This window comes from Balaenoptera ricei, chromosome 17, assembly GCF_028023285.1.
Source record: "Balaenoptera ricei isolate mBalRic1 chromosome 17, mBalRic1.hap2, whole genome shotgun sequence".
NCBI classification, from domain to species: domain Eukaryota; kingdom Metazoa; phylum Chordata; class Mammalia; order Artiodactyla; family Balaenopteridae; genus Balaenoptera; species Balaenoptera ricei.
In genome coordinates this window covers 854,646-869,203 of record NC_082655.1, presented here as the reverse complement: position 1 = coordinate 869,203, position 14,558 = coordinate 854,646, and the positions used below count along the sequence as shown (strand labels likewise).

Here is a 14,558-nt window from a genome sequence, read left to right as displayed (position 1 = left end):
AAACAGTTTTTAAGATGAGAAAAATACAAATATAAAATCAAAAAAGTCAAAACGCTGTAACCTTAAATATGAATTGAAAGTAACAGTACAAATTCATGATTTTTCTCCTTCCAAAAATACCCACTTCCCAGGATTCATGTGCCGCAGAGGCCCAGAAGCAACGACAGCTCAGAGCCACAAGCACCAGGCCAGTGACAGCTCTGAACCCCACGCCCAGGGCTGGGGCAGGAAATACATGGACACCTGGTCACACCAGAGAGCAGGACGCTAACGAACGACAGGTGTCACACTCAAAGGACACGGGAGCCACACTGCCCAACGAGGACGGCACACCGAGAATACACAGACCCTAAAAACAAAGACAGAAAAACACCTCTGTAGCCATCTTTGGGGTTTTCCAAGGCACCAGCTTGTTATTTAAAAAATCAACAAATGAAAGGAAAGAATCAAAGTATTTATCACACCTCTCCTGTATAAAATCTTATTTTAGGATTAAAAAAATAGCTGATAAAGAAAATTTCTTCCTTACAGAAAGGTCAGTAGAATAACTAAAAGCAACAGATGTAGAAGGAGTAACTGAAGCATTCTTCCTTAGAGCAGTAATCGAGGAAATACTGAAAAAGAAAGGCAGTCTTGATCAAAATCCTAAAGCTGGTTACTTGAAAAGTCCGTTCAAATACACAGGACTTTGGTGAGTATGATGAAAAGGAAGAGGCCACAGAAATCAGATCAAAAAGGTGACAGGACCACAGAAGAGAAGAGGCGGAGGAGAGAGAACATCCCCAACCTTGCACCAACGTGCTGAGCACTACAGCGAGGAGGCGTCCTGGAAAGCGCACAGCGGCCCCCGAGGCCCTCCAGCCGGAGACCGGCCACCAGGGCTGTCCGCTGTACAGGAGCCCCCAGGGGCTGCGGCCCACGAGCAAGACAGGCAGGTACTGACGACAGTCCGCCCCACACCGTGCAGAGCGCCGCGGAGGAGGGGCAGGGCGCGGGCTGACGCGAAGGTGGGTCTGCAGAATCCAATCAAAGTTCGGGGAAATGGCTGCAAACTCTGATTCCTACAGGGGTCGAACGGGTCAATGCAGATGAGTCAGGTGGGCCGAGGTTAAGAGAAATGGGGGTGGGGGGACGAATGGTGTAACCCCTTTTCCTTTCAAGCACCAAGCCAGCCAGAGGAAACCTGTGCGCTGAGCCTCAACCCCAGTTGGCACAGGGCTGTAAAAACCATCAATGAAGGGACTTCAGAAAACTCAACACCCACTTCAGAGAATAATTCTTACAGGTTATAAATGGAAACAGCCCTCCATATTAAAAAAAAAATGTTATATAAACTACAGCCTGGAAGTCGGCACAAGGGAAGGCCACTGGCCACCACCACCACCGGGTCCCGGGGGGACGGAGGGGCCTGACCTCCCAGGAAAAGGGGACCCGCAGCCACCAATCGGGCCGCACGCAGGGCTTCCGCTAGGGGATGAAAGAAAGTCACTGACGAGAATAAGGAAACGAGCAACCTATGAATGTGCTTGGGGAAAACTTACACAGTCAGAGATCAAAGCTAATCCCTGAGTCCCAACCTAACTTTTGTTAGGGAACTTGGCAGGTCCATTTAGGAAACACATGAAAACAGACTAAAACTTTTCAAAAGAAGAAAAAAAAAGTGGGTGACTTCACCGGTTAGGTCTTGAAACACAGTCTAAAGTGGCTATACTGAGGACAGCAGCATTGGCCCAAGAGCGCGTCCGGCTCCCCAGGGCCCCATCCTGGGCCACAGGAATGCGGATCTGACCCACAAGGAAGTCAGATTTCCCCAAATCAGTGGGAGAATGACAGACGTTTTAGTGCATACCATTGGGACAAAAGATCCATTTGCTTGAAAAGCAATTCCAGGTGGATTACAGAGCTGTATGTTTTCTAAAAAAGTGCTTTGACAATCTTGCAACAGAGAAGGTTTTCCTAAGCAAAAACCAAACCCAGAGCTCATAAAGAAGTTTGGAAGACTTAATTCATAGAAGTCTCCATTTCTGTAACCCCAGAGAGGCCATTCCTAAACAGCAAAAGACAAAACCACTCATGCCCCATGTAATAAAAGACTGAAACTTACAACACAAAGGAGAAACTGCAAGTTACAGGAGTTACATGAATTAGTGACTAAAGACAAACTCCCAAAAGGAAAAGGACGAGAAAACGAGATGGCACTGCCTGCCAGATCCCACAGAAACAGAAGCTGGTGCTGCCTGAGGCTGGGAGGGGGTGGGAGACAGGGCAAGCCTGTGGCCTCTGGCCCAGCACCCACTCTTCCAGGACTCTCTCCTGCAGAAACTCCCCCCCGAAGCATAAAGATGGGCTCCTGGGCGCTCTGGCTGGTAACACAGCACAGATACAGCAACACTGGAGAGAAGGCCAGATGCAGGAAGTCAAAGAACAACCAGCAGAACACAGTGAAGGCCCCCTGTAAAGTCTGGAACACACCAGCCCCTACCCTTTACCATGAAGCTGTATTTATTCTCTTTCTTTGTACAAAAAGCTTTAAAATAAGTAAACGTACGGACTAAAACACTTAAATACACGTTTTAATTAAGTAAATGGAAGGCAAAGCCTTCTCTGGAAACCTGAGAGAGACTGCTCCCCAGAAACGACAGGGTTCCAGTGACTACACAAGAGATGTGGGCACGGAAGCCAGCAGAGGGCAGCCCCAGAACCCCGGGAGTGGGGCCTCCAGCCCAGCATCCAGCCCTGGAGCAAAGAACACGAATGCAGAGTCCTTCCCCGTTCAGGAGACAACACCCAGAATGAGGGTGACCCCTCCCCGGCAGCGCAGGGAAAGTGGGGCAGTAAGTCACCAGCCCAAAGATCCGCTGCAGGCCAGGCCAAGGTGACTGCCCCATCGCAGAGGCTGTGCCAGCAAGGGCACCCTCAGGGTGGAGCTGGCAGCCACTGCAGGTGACGAGCCTTCGGAGGCCCGGGCGGGCATCAGCTTATGCCGGGGGCCCGGGGACAGACGTGGAGAAAACAAAACGGAAAAGAGCAGGGCAGGACAGCGGGACCCTCCCGAGCAGAGGGGACGCTGAGGCTCGGAAGCCAGGCCTGTCCAGGACACAGACCGGGCCAGGCACCAGGCCTCCAGAGCCCAGACACTCTCCAGGGGGCTAGGAGGGAGGACAGCTGGGTTCCGCCACAGGCCCACCTGGGATGGGGGGATCCTGGGCGCCGAGCTCCCTGCTGAGGCGCTGCCAGGAAGAGCAGGACGGCGCCTGGGCCAGCAGGATGGGGTCCTGTGCGAGTCTGCAGAGAGGCCGTGTGCCCGGCTCTGCGCCATCCTGCCCTGGCCCAGCGGCCACACGGTACAGGTACTGCTCACCTGGAGGCAGGTGACTCAGCCTTTTCTTTCAAGACACGACCAGGCCGTCTGTGCACATGCTTCATCCAACCTGGGCCAGAGCCTCCACAGGCCATGAGCGGTGGCCAAGACCAGGGCCCGGCACCGCCCTGGTCACCCCTGGGGCTGACTCACGATGGCCGAGCGCTTCCCAGGCTTGGAGGCGGAAAGGGTCAGCTCTCCCGGGCCGCACAGGGTCAGGTCACCGGGACCCCTCCAGGGAAGGACCCAGTCCCCGTGGCAGAGCACCGGCCGGGCGGGGGCACTGACCTCGGGGGCGCTGGTGTCGAAGCCATCACAGACAAGCACAGTCAGGGTGTCGCCCACGCTGCGTAGCAGCTGCACGGCTTCGCCGTGCGTCAGGCCCAGCAAGCTCTGCTGGTTCACCTCCAGCAGCCGCAGCCCCACCCGCAGGCGGCCATCTCGCCCGGCTGCTCCTGTGGGGCTCACCTGTGGGGAGACCCGGCCCCAGAGCTCAGGACCAGCCCATGCCGGAGCCCCCTTCTGCCCCGAGGAATGCAGTGGCGCGGGGCCGACGAGGCGGGGCGCTCACCTTGGAGATGAAGATGCCCTCGTCCGTGGGGTCACAGGGGTTCCCTGCGTGGCCCTTGGCGCCCCCACGGATGCTGATGCCCAGCTTCTCTCCAGGGCCCTTCTGGATACAGAGCTCCCGCATGCCCGGGGGCGGCGGGTCCCTCCGCACGAGCAGGACCAGCTCCAGGCAGGGCCGCAGCAGGGCGCTGACCGCTTCCTGGTGGGTGGCGTCCCGCACATCCTGCCCGTTCACTCCCAGGATGCGGTCCCCAACCCGCAGGCCACTGCGTGCAGCCAGGCCCCGGGGGAGCACCTGTTGGGGGAGGGTGGCGCGCAGTGGGCTGGGGCTCTGGCTGCCCCGTGCTTGGGCTGGGCCCCCTGTGCACAGAGATGCCTGCGGGATCCGCTCTACCTTAGAGATGAACACGCCGGGCTCCTGGACACCAAATGGGTGGCTGGAGTGGTCGGAGCCCCCGACAATGCTGAGCCCCAGGGGGCCCCCAGCTCTCGGCAGACAGATCTCCTGGGGACATGGAGGGGTGGGAGGGGTGGCTGGAACAGGCCTGGCAAAGTACCAAAGGGGCGCTTTCCAAGCCCAGAGAGTGTGTGGCATCAGGGCGCTCCACTGCAGGGAGGCCGTTTTGCGGTGCACAAGAGACCACAGGAGGAGGAGACCCGCTACTGAACGATGCCCCGGTGTCCTGGAGCCACAGAGGGTGTTAAGTACTTGCTTTCCCACCGGTGCGGCTAGCACCCCATACCTAAAGCCGTGTGGACGTGGAGGAGGGGGCCGGGGGGTGGTTAAGGGTGGGGACTGGGGTCTCACCTCCACTGGGTACGGCCCCTCCAGGGCAGCGGCCAGCAAACTGGGGGCCAGCCTTAGCGGCCCGGGCTCCCCAGGGGTGGCAGTGGCCACGGTGGTGGTGGTAGCAGCAGGGGGTGGGGGGGAGTGTGGTGGAGGACCGGGGGCAAGTGGCCCCCCGGCCTCCCGTTCCAGCAGCAGGGCGATGGTGGGAGAGGCAGCGGTCAGCAGGGAGACAGCGTGGTCGTGCCTGGCCTCCGTCATGTCCACCCCGTTGATCTGCAAGAGTGTGGCCAGTCAGGGGGCCCCATGGGGTGAGTGAGGCAGCTGGGTAATGGGAGGGCCCCTCTGCCCCCACTCACGGAGAGGACGCGATCGCCGACCTGCAGGGTGCCCGCCCGGTGGGCGGCGCCCCCCTCCGCAATGCGGGAGATGAAGATACCCTGCAGGAGGGAGGGAAGGAGAGCGCTTCACCGCGGGCTGGCCTGGCCCTGCCCCCAGCACCCCTCCCGGGCCCCGCCCACCCGCCTCACCGGGTCTCCAGCCCGGTAGGGTGTGGAGCCTTTCCCCCCAGCGATGCTGAAGCCCAAGCCCTTCTCGCTGCGCACGAGGCAGGCCACGTGGCGCTGGCGGAGGGGCCCGGGGGGCTCGGGCTGGAGCAGGGGCAGGCGCAGGCCGCCTCCCCACCGCTCCCGGGGGCTGTAGTCGTCCTCAGGCCGCAGAGGCGTGACGGTGACCGCGTTCTCGGGCTCCACCATACGCTCCCGCCACAGCCGCATGTGCACCGTGGTGCCCGCCCCACGCAGCGCCTCCACGGCCTGCTGGTGCTCGGCGTCCTGCAAGGCCACGCCGTTCACCTGCAGGCCACAGCGCTCGTCAGGGCAGGCCCCTCTACGGGTGGGCAGGCAGAGCAGGGGACAGGCCACAAGGCAAGTGGTGGGCCGTCACTGCCCCTGCTTGTGGGCACTGGCTATCTACGAGCCCACCACCTGTGCAAGCCCAGGGCCAGGGCGCCAGCAGGCCGAGAAGAGCAGGCGGAGGCCCCTCCTGCTGGTCCACACCTGGCTTCCCAGATCTGGAAACCCCTGCCACGTTCTCATCTGAGCAATCCCACAGCCAAGCGTGCCCGTGGTTTCTGGGCTTCTGGCCCCTTGCCGCCACCCTGACCCTGACTCAGGCTCTCCCAGACATCGGGGTACAGCAGTTCCTCCATAAAATTCGGGTGTAGGAGCAGCCCCGCCTGGCCCTGCAGCCTTCTGTCCACTGGCCCCCCCTGCCCCGTGGGCCGGGCACGCTGCCCCCAGACCCTGCCCTGTCGTGGCAGCTGTGAGCACCGGCACGTGGCCTCCCATGATGAGCTCACCTGCCAGGGCTGGGTGGCCAGGTGCACAGGCAGGGGCTCCAGGGCAGGAACCAACCCGCCACCCAGACGTGTTAGAAGTCTGAGCCCCTCCTAGACCAGCCCTCAGGAGCGGATTCCTCCTTGAGATCTCTGCTCCTGGCATGGCCAGAGCCCCACCCCACCAGGCCTCCCGCCCAGACGGGGGTCTCTGCCTCAGGGGCTGGCATCTGGGCCCCCTGAAGCTCTGGCTAATGAGCTGCACGCCTCACCAGGGGTCCTGTGCTTGGGGCTCTCAGGAGAAGAGCTGGCTGCGGGAGAAGCAGCCGAGTACCCGACAGCCAGGATGTGAGGCCCCGAGAGCCCAGTACTTCACTCAGACAGGGGCCGGGGGCTGCCAACTCACCTCGAGGAGCTTGTCGCCTACTCGGACCCCAGCCTGAGCCGCAGGGCCCTCCTCAGATACCCGGGAGATGAATATGCCCTGGAGAATAAATAAGAACTGAGCCCGAGAGCACAGGCAGAGACCACGGAGGGGCCTCCACCCTGCCGTTCTGGGGGAGGGGCCCTTGGCAGCTTTGCGAGGCCCAGAGGCCCCCCAATCTGGGCTGCAGAGACGCCCAAGGGTGCGGGAGAAGCAGAAGTGGGCCTGGGGTGGTCAGAGGGGCTGGGCGCGGGCCGTCGCGAGGTCCCGGGTGTCAGGGAGCGAGAAGGTGCCGGTCAAAAGCTTCCAGACAATTTTGACCCCATGCCTAGCACAGCGGCAACTAGCGAAAGGCGGCGAGGCTGAAGAAGACTGCGGGCAGACGGGGCAGCCCCGACCTCCAGATCCCCGTTCGTTCTCTGGGGGACGGGGACCCCAGAGTCCTCGGGACCACCAAGCGGCACAAGCAGGACGGAGTGGGCAGGGCAGCAGCGGCTCCTCACCTCGTCGTCGCCCTTGTAGGGGGTGGAGCCCTTGCCGCCCGCGATGCTGATGCCCAGGCCCCCCGTCTGCCGCACAATGGTGAGCGTCAGCTGGAAGCAGAACAGACACACGGTGTCCAAAGAGGCCCGAGGGAGCGGGGCTGCCGGTGGACTCAGCGGGAGGCGGGGAGGGCCCAGTCCCCTCCGGCCACCGACCACCTCTCCCAGGGCTGGCTCGGGCCACAGAGGAGCTGGACGGGGCGGGTGATGCCGGGGCTTGAGGGAGTACAACCCGGAGAGAGCCCTCGCCTGAGGGTGACGAGGCTGCCTAACAGTGCCAGGGCCGGGGTGCCGCAGGCAGGGAGGTGGCAGATGCCCAGCACCCCCCCGAGATCGGCCACCCTCACCTGGAGGCCAGCGCCCTGTCCCCCCCATCTGTGCCAGAGGGCCGTCAGGCGCCCCAGGCCCTGGCTCTGAGGTGGCAGGAGGAGGCCTGCGCAGGAGCGGGGGAAGGAGACGCAGAGCCCGCAGCCCGGGAAGCGAGGCCAGCGGCAGCCTGGGGTACAGAGCACAGAGTGGCAAGCGAGTACAGACCTCTTCTTCCTCAACGCGAGCGGGCTCTATCAGCAGGTTATTGGCCTGGTCGAACGACACCCCCTGTCAGGACAGGACCAGCAAGGGCACGCAGGTCAGCCCCGCCCAGCCCCGCCACCACCTCGCCCGGCCCCACTGCGAGCAGGAAAGAGAGAAAAGACCACACCAAGCTCCCACAGCCTGAGTGCCGGGCCCTTCCTGCCTGTGCCTGTGCCTGTGCCTGTGCCTGGCGCTGCCCCCAGGCGCGGGGTCCCCTCCAGTCTGGAGGCCTGGCTGCTTCTGCCAACCTGCCAAACGGGGTCACAGGGGGGCACCACCGCGGGCTGAGCCTAGGCCTGGCTGTCCCCGTTTTGACTGTCCAAGGCCCCCTCAGCTGTCACGGCATCGTGCCGCCGTGCTCAGGGCACAATCACTGACGCCGCAGACACAGGGGCGCGGCGGCAGAGGGGCAGCCCACGGAGGAGACCGGACCCCAGGAGCCCCGTGAGAGCCACCTGAGGACCAGGACAAGGAGGCGGGTGAGGGCCCCACGGCTGGCCTGAAGGCCAGCCCTCAGGAGAGCCAGGGAAGGCAGAGGAGCCCGGGCAGAGAAGGAGCGGCCGCCAGAGCCCTGGGATGGGGCTGCGAGGCCAGCAGGGAGCTCTGGGTGGAGTCAGCAGCCAGCCTGGGGAGGAGGGCGGGCAGGTGGGGACAGGCACCTCCCTCACCAGCTGGTTTCAAGACACGGGCCTCGAGTGTCACCTGAGATCCCGCCAGCGCGGACTGAGGGGCCTGGCCGGCCCGGCTTGGGCTGGCGCGTGGGGTTAGACCCACCTTGACAGAGGGTGCAGAGGCCACGGCCTCCTCCCTCTCCTCCTCCTCCTCGTCCGCCTCCTCGGCTCCTGCCGCTGCTTCCTCCTCCTCCTCGTCTTCCTCTTCCTCCTCCTCCTCGGCTCGAGGAGCCCAGGGCACGTGGGGGCCATTGTGCCAGCCCCCAGACCCTACTGGGCCCTCACTATCTGGCTGTGTCCCCTGCAGCAGGGCCACCACGGCCTCGGGCTGGGGCAGCTTGGAGATCTTGAAGTGCTTCTTGTAGTGGGGCGTGTCCTTGCGGATAAGCCTCTGTCTCTCACCCGGCAGGGGCCAGGGGGCCTCCAGCTGCCCCTCCTCGCTCTCGCCATCCTCCCTGGGCAGGAGCAGCGTGTCCTCCGCGAAGCGCACTGTGGGCTGCGAGAGGCCGAGCGAGAGGACGTCTGTCTGGCCCAACCCCACTCGGGCCCAGGGAAGGTGGCAGCAGACAGGGGCTCTGAGAGACTCCCCGCCGCTCGGATCAGAGAAGGATGGGGATCGGGCCGCCAGGAGGCTCTGCCCACCCCGTGCACTGTGCTCTCAGCAGCCTGATGCTGGGGTTCCCGTCAGGGCCACGATAAAGGTCCCTCGGGGGTCTGAGAACAACCCAAAAGGGGGATGTGAGGCGGTGACGGATGTGGGAGGGCAGGGCCCATGCCAAACTTGGCCATGGGGTGGAGGCCCTCATCCCCAGGCCCTCACCCCTGCCTGGGGTAGCATGGCTCCTGCTGGGCTCCACGTAGGCAAGAGCACACCTGCGGGGCCCACCTGCACCTTGACTGGTCCTGACAGCAACCTGCTCGGCAAGGAGGAGGGGCGGGGGGGGGGGCGGGCCCGAGGGGCGGGGGGGGGGGGCGGGGGGGGGCAGGCCCACCCCTGGGCAAGCCGTCTCCAAGGCCAGTCTCACCTCCTCATAGATCTCCTCTACGACCTCCTCCTGGGTGGTTGGCGTGGATTCCTGCTGGCTCGGCCCCTCCACCTCGGCCAGCGGGCCCTCGGGCTCACCCTGGGAGGCTGTGCTGGCAGACAGGTGCGAGTCCGCACTCAGGCCAGACTCGGTGCTCAGCCTCTTCTCCTGTGGCGGGGTCAGGTGGTGGGTCAGGCCGCCTACCGGGGGACTCCACAGTGCAGGCCACTCACCCCGGGGCTCCCTGCTGCCTGACCACCGCACCTCGTGGGCCCCCCTCCCAGCTGCCCCTACCCTGCAGGGAGTGGAGTCTGTGCTCAGCCCTCTGGGGTGCCCACTGTCCCACCCCCAGGGAAGCCAAGCTCCACCAAACAGCTACGGGCACACAAAGCCAGTGTTCTGTGTTGCGGACCCTCGAAGGTCTTGCGAGTACCCACGATGACACCAGCACGGGGAAGGGCAGGCACCCCCACGTGAGCGCGCCTCTGCAGACGAGCTGCGGCAGCTTCCCGGGGGGAAGGCTCTGTGTCACAGACACAGGCCCTGCCACTTGTCCCCCAGGCACCAGCTGCCCTGCTGTACCCCAGGGGCCCTGAAGCCTCCCCTGACCCTGCTACCAAAACTCCTGAATGAGTGGAGTTAGGCCTGCCTGGTTCTGGCCCCAGCCCCCTTCACAAAAGCTGACAACACAGGCGCCCAAGAAAGACGCCACAGGGAACGGGCCCACTACTCGGTCCCCTCTGCCAAGGACCCAGCTGCCTCTGGCTCCTCTCTTGTAGCTGCCCGCGCGTCCACGCCACACGACCCCCCGTGTCTGCCCGGCAGGCGGCCTGCTCTGCGGGAGGGCGTGGGCGCTTGGCCCTGAGCCGCCCCACTGCAACCTGGAGCCTCTCCTGGCCGGTTCCCCATGCCCACACCGGGACCCGGAACCCTGAACCCAGCCTGGGGCTCCCGAGCAGGAGAGCCCGTAAGGCGGGCATCCCTCCCGCGCCCCGCGGGTCCCCCCAGGCACCTCCTCCGAGGGCGGGGGTGAGGGTGAGCGCTGTGCGGAGTCGGGCCTGCAGGAGGCGGCTTCGCTTCGACGCTCCACACCCCTCTTCATCACCTTGAGCTCGCTGGGGTGAGGCGTAGCCCGACGCTGCAGGCCCTGCAGTGGGCACAGGGGTGAGGGGCGGGGCGGGGCCGGGGTCAGGCGGGGGTGGGGAGGAGGGAGCCCCCCGGGGACCCCACCCCCCCCATACCCGTTTCTCGGCAGCGGCTTCCTCTGCGTCCTCGTCGCCCGCGGGGGCCTCCAGGAACTGGATGACGCTGACGCGGCTGAGCGGGGCGTCACCCCAGCTCTCCGAAGGGCTGCTCCGCGGCCCCGGGTCCTCTGCGGAAGCGCGCATCAAGGGGAAGCCCCGCCCCGCCCCGCCCGAGGCCACGCCCCATCCCGCCCCCCAGCAACCTACCGAGGCTGGGCAGGGGCTGCTGGGGCAGCAGGTAGCAGGTGAGCACCTTCTCGCCGGTCTGGGCATCGTCCTCAGTCTGGAACCGAAGCATGGGCTGCGCCTGGTTCTCCGCCAGCCACAGGGCCTTCAGGTTGAGGTGCGTGAGTGCGAACGGCAGACTCTGCAGACTGGGGGCCGGGGGCACGGTTAGCTCCGGGTGGGGGAGGTGGGGGGGCACAGCGGGCACGGTCAGCTCAGTGGGAGCCAGGCCGGGCGGGCACGGGGGCTACTCACCGGTTCCCGGCCACATCCAGCACATGCAGCTCGGCCGTGTGGGCGAGCTCCGGCGGCAGGACAGCCAGGCGGTTGTCCCTCAAAGAGAGGACGCTGAGTGCCACGCAGCCCCCAATCTCAGGCGGCAGTGCCTCCAGGCGGTTCCGGTCCACGTTGAGGTTGGTCAGCTTGCTCAGCTTCCCCAAGGAGCGGGGCAGGGCCTGGCCGGGAGGAGGGAGGGTCAGAGATAGCAGAAGCCCCCAGGTAGCGTGAGGAGGGAGATGCATGCTCTCGGGGGGCGGTCTCTGCCCCTGCTCTGGGGCCCCGACCCCTCCAGCCGCTGGTCTCCCGCCACTCTGCACGCCTCCAGACGTCCCCCCCTCTGCATCCCATGCTAACTCTGAAACCAGCCACCAGCGGGGCTGGGCCCCACCGTCAGCAGGTTCTCCGTGAGGATCAGCTCTGACAAGTTCTCACAGTCCCCAATGGCCTCCGTCACCTCGCAGAGGCGATTCTGGTCTACCTTCAAGATGGACAGCTGCTTCAGCTGACCTGGCGTTAGGGAAACACGGTGACGGGGCTGAGTGAGGCAGGGAGCCCAGCCACCCCCACGACTGAAACAGCCTGCCCCTCACCCTGCCTCCTGTGCCTCGAGAACACTGAGAGCTCACCCCCCAACCCTTGCCATCCTGCTGCCAGCCTGACCACGCCCACCAGCTCCCACGCACCCGCTGCCCCCGACCTGCCGTCGTGCCCTCACGAGCTCACCATCCCCACTTGCCACCACAAACTGCCTCGGCTCCTCAGGAACAGCACCAGCCATCCCACTCCGGCCTCAGGCCAGTCTCCCCCTCCTCAGGGCTGTGTCCCAGGACCCAGCAAAATCAGGGTCCTTACCCCAGGACCCCTCTCTAGACCTGGGTTCACCACCAGCCACACCCCTCCCAGCACTAACCAATGCCGTCAGGAAGCCGCTGCAGCAAGTTCTGGGAGAGCAGCAGGTCGGTGAGCAGCACCAGCCCCCCGAGTTCCGCAGGCAGCTCCTCCAGCCGGTTCTCTGACACATCCAGGCACACCAGGCGCCGCAGATTCCCGAGTTCCTGGAGGGAGGTGCAGAGAGTCAGGGGACGGACAAGCGTGAAGCGGGCGCAGCCACACCCTCACTCACCGGGGGCAGGGCCGACAGCTGGTTCCGGTCCAGCCACAGCTCACGCAGGTTGGGCAGGGCCCCCAGGGTGTCAGGCTGCAAGAAGAGACAGGGACAGAGTGACGGCCAAGGCTCACTTACCCTGCCTGGCCCCGCCCCACCCACGACAGCCCCGCCCTCTCCACACCAGCACTTCCAGATCGTTGCCTCCCAGATCCAGCTGTTCCAGCTTGACCAGGAAAGACAAGGACCTGCAGAGAAAACAGAGCAAGTTCTGTCGTGGCCACACGGCCCGTGGTCCCTGGGGCCAAGAGGCCTAGGCCGGCCGCTGGCAGGGCCAAGCCCACTCACGCAGGCAAGGACTTGAGCAAATTCTCCCGGAGCTCCAAGGTCACCAGGTTGGCGAGACTGAAAAAGATCAGGGCGGGGCGTGAGAAAGGCAGGACGGTGGGCAGAGGTGCAGGAACAGGGCTCTACTGAGCCCCCCCACCCCCCAAGAATGCACTCACTTGCCCACGTCCCCAGGTAGCGCCTGCAAGGAGACATCATTCAGGGCCAGATGAGCCAGGCTGCGCAGCTGAGTGAAACCTTCGGGGAGCCTAAGTGGAGCAAGGGGTCCTCAGATGCCCAGGCAGAGGCTGCAGGACCTCCCAAGCCCCCTACCGCCCCTGCCACGGGCACCACCCACCTGGACAAAGGATTCCCACTGAAGTCTGCAACCTCCAGGGCTTTGCAGAACTTGATGCTCTCGGGGATCTCAGGGATGTCTGTAAGGAAAGAGGGGTCACCATGGAGAGGTGCCCACAGCCTCCAGGAGCTCAAAGCCCTTCCTGCCACCCTCAGATTCCACCCCAGACCCGCCCCAGGCTCCACACCATTCCGAGACACGTCCAGCTCCACCAGTTGCATGAAGTTGGCCACCTCAGGGGGCAACCGCTGGATCTCGTTGTCACTCAGGCCCAGCTTGCGCAGGTTCAGCAGCCGAAAAAAGGGCTGTGGGCAAGGGGGTAGGGTCAGGGGTGATGGGCCCTGTAGCAGAAGACCCCTCCCTGCTCCAGGCCACACAGGAACCCCGGGTCCTGTCCCATCACCCTGGTCCGCAGTGAGAAATGCAAGGAAACAAAAACAGATACACACACATCTTCCCGCACTTCTGACTCGTGTCACCTCACAGTCATCCCCCCCCCCCCCCCGATACAACGCCGCCACGTGACTTACCTTACGCGTTCAAGTCTTAGCTGGAAAGTCACTTTTTTTTTCTGACCTGATGAGTCCCTGTTCCCTGTGTTCCCTCAAGGCTCCACCCACCACCTGAATCGCCTCTTCCACCCACCCAGCAAGTGGGCCCTCCAAGGCCTGTGGTGGTTTCTGCTACTGCACCCCAGCAACCACCTCAGCCTGAGCCCGCGACAAGAATTTGGCAACTACCAAAACAAAGTATAATGAAAATAGGAGAGGGCCACAGATACGGGCCGCATGCATGCAGCGGCTGCAGGCAACGTGTGGTGGGACCTGGAGATGACCGTGAGGAGCCCTGGTCCAAGCCCAGAGTGGAGCCACACCCTTTGTGGCACGCAGCCCCCAAGCATTAGGCCACTTTGCACCCCATCTCCAAAACGGAAATCCTTTTGTGGCCTGCTTCCTTTAACCTCCTCTCCCAAGTGGCCTTAAGAGAAGAAAAATAAGTTGTCCAGAAGGAACAAGGCAGCGGGAAGTAGACGCACTACAGACCTGCCAGGAACAAGCACCTCAAGACGACTGCCCCCGACCCCACCCCAGCACCCAGGAGGCAGAGAAGAGCAGTCCGGACAGAAAGCTGGCCTCCCCACCTCCAGAGCAGTCCAGCAAGTTCCTATCCGTCAGTCACGCCGGGTTCACCTTCCACCCTGATGCACTCCAACCCCATCCACCTTCCCCCACGGCTTTCAATCTGCAGCTCCTCCTCTAGGCTGTGACCATCCCCGCCCCCAGGCAGGCACCTGATGACCGCTGCCACCTGGTGCCAGCGCCGGCGGTGGGTGAGGAGGGTGGGGCTGGCCGGGGTGGGGCTCTGGCCAGTAAGAACCATCAGGGCCGACTGGAGACTGCGGTGTCCCGCCCGGGCCAGCGCCTGCTGAGGGCTCAGAGGAGCGGGCTGTCGCAGCCAGGCCGACCCCGCCGACCCGGTGCGAGGGCTGGGCCGGCGGCAGGTCCAGCGGCCACTCACCTTGGGCAGCTCACGCAGCTGGTTGGCGTCGAGGAGCAGCTCCTCCAGGCTGCGGCTGTAGCGGTAGATCTCCTCGGGCACGGCCTGCAGCGAGCAGTGCCGCTTGTCCACCGACTCCACGTGCCGGTTGCAGCGCCACAACGGGATGCACTTGAGCATGGTGCGGGCGGGCGCGGGCTCAGGCGGCGGGCGGGGGGCGGGGCTCGGCCCGCA

At 64.0% G+C, this 14,558-nt stretch overlaps 1 protein-coding gene and 1 long non-coding RNA gene across 12 annotated transcripts in view; one reads left to right on the top strand and one right to left on the bottom strand.

Moving 5' to 3' along the window:
• LOC132351462 (uncharacterized) overlaps positions 1–2,552 on the top strand; it is a 7,109-nt gene extending 4,557 nt beyond the window's left edge. For both annotated transcript variants that reach the window (XR_009498353.1, XR_009498352.1), the window contains exon 3: positions 132–2,552. This is a non-coding gene — a long non-coding RNA (uncharacterized LOC132351462). The remainder of the gene's footprint in view (positions 1–131) is intronic.
• The window catches only part of SCRIB (scribble planar cell polarity protein), a 20,888-nt gene extending 6,330 nt beyond the window's left edge, over positions 1–14,558 (bottom strand). For 6 of the 10 annotated variants that reach the window (XR_009498351.1, XM_059901196.1, XM_059901201.1 and 3 more), the window contains exons 1-24: positions 14,346–14,558; positions 13,015–13,132; positions 12,828–12,906; positions 12,649–12,738; positions 12,491–12,547; positions 12,327–12,390; positions 12,161–12,235; positions 11,948–12,092; positions 11,426–11,544; positions 11,014–11,213; positions 10,741–10,907; positions 10,531–10,661; positions 10,302–10,436; positions 9,290–9,457; positions 8,368–8,760; positions 7,555–7,617; positions 6,982–7,071; positions 6,461–6,538; positions 5,249–5,572; positions 5,078–5,158; positions 4,740–4,994; positions 4,326–4,436; positions 3,933–4,226; positions 3,650–3,829 (exon numbers count right to left, since the gene is read on the bottom strand). Coding sequence is in view for 9 of the 10 variants with exons in the window: in XM_059901196.1 (XP_059757179.1) it covers positions 3,650–3,829; positions 3,933–4,226; positions 4,326–4,436; positions 4,740–4,994; positions 5,078–5,158; positions 5,249–5,572; positions 6,461–6,538; positions 6,982–7,071; positions 7,555–7,617; positions 8,368–8,760; positions 9,290–9,457; positions 10,302–10,436; positions 10,531–10,661; positions 10,741–10,907; positions 11,014–11,213; positions 11,426–11,544; positions 11,948–12,092; positions 12,161–12,235; positions 12,327–12,390; positions 12,491–12,547; positions 12,649–12,738; positions 12,828–12,906; positions 13,015–13,132; positions 14,346–14,504 (3,576 nt within the window). In the remaining variant the exon portion in view is untranslated. The remainder of the gene's footprint in view (positions 1–3,649; positions 3,830–3,932; positions 4,227–4,325; positions 4,437–4,739; positions 4,995–5,077; positions 5,159–5,248; positions 5,573–6,460; positions 6,539–6,981; positions 7,072–7,554; positions 7,618–8,367; positions 8,761–9,289; positions 9,458–10,301; positions 10,437–10,530; positions 10,662–10,740; positions 10,908–11,013; positions 11,214–11,425; positions 11,545–11,947; positions 12,093–12,160; positions 12,236–12,326; positions 12,391–12,490; positions 12,548–12,648; positions 12,739–12,827; positions 12,907–13,014; positions 13,133–14,345) is intronic. The other 4 variants (XM_059901197.1, XM_059901199.1, XM_059901205.1 and 1 more) reach the window with 4 other exon arrangements.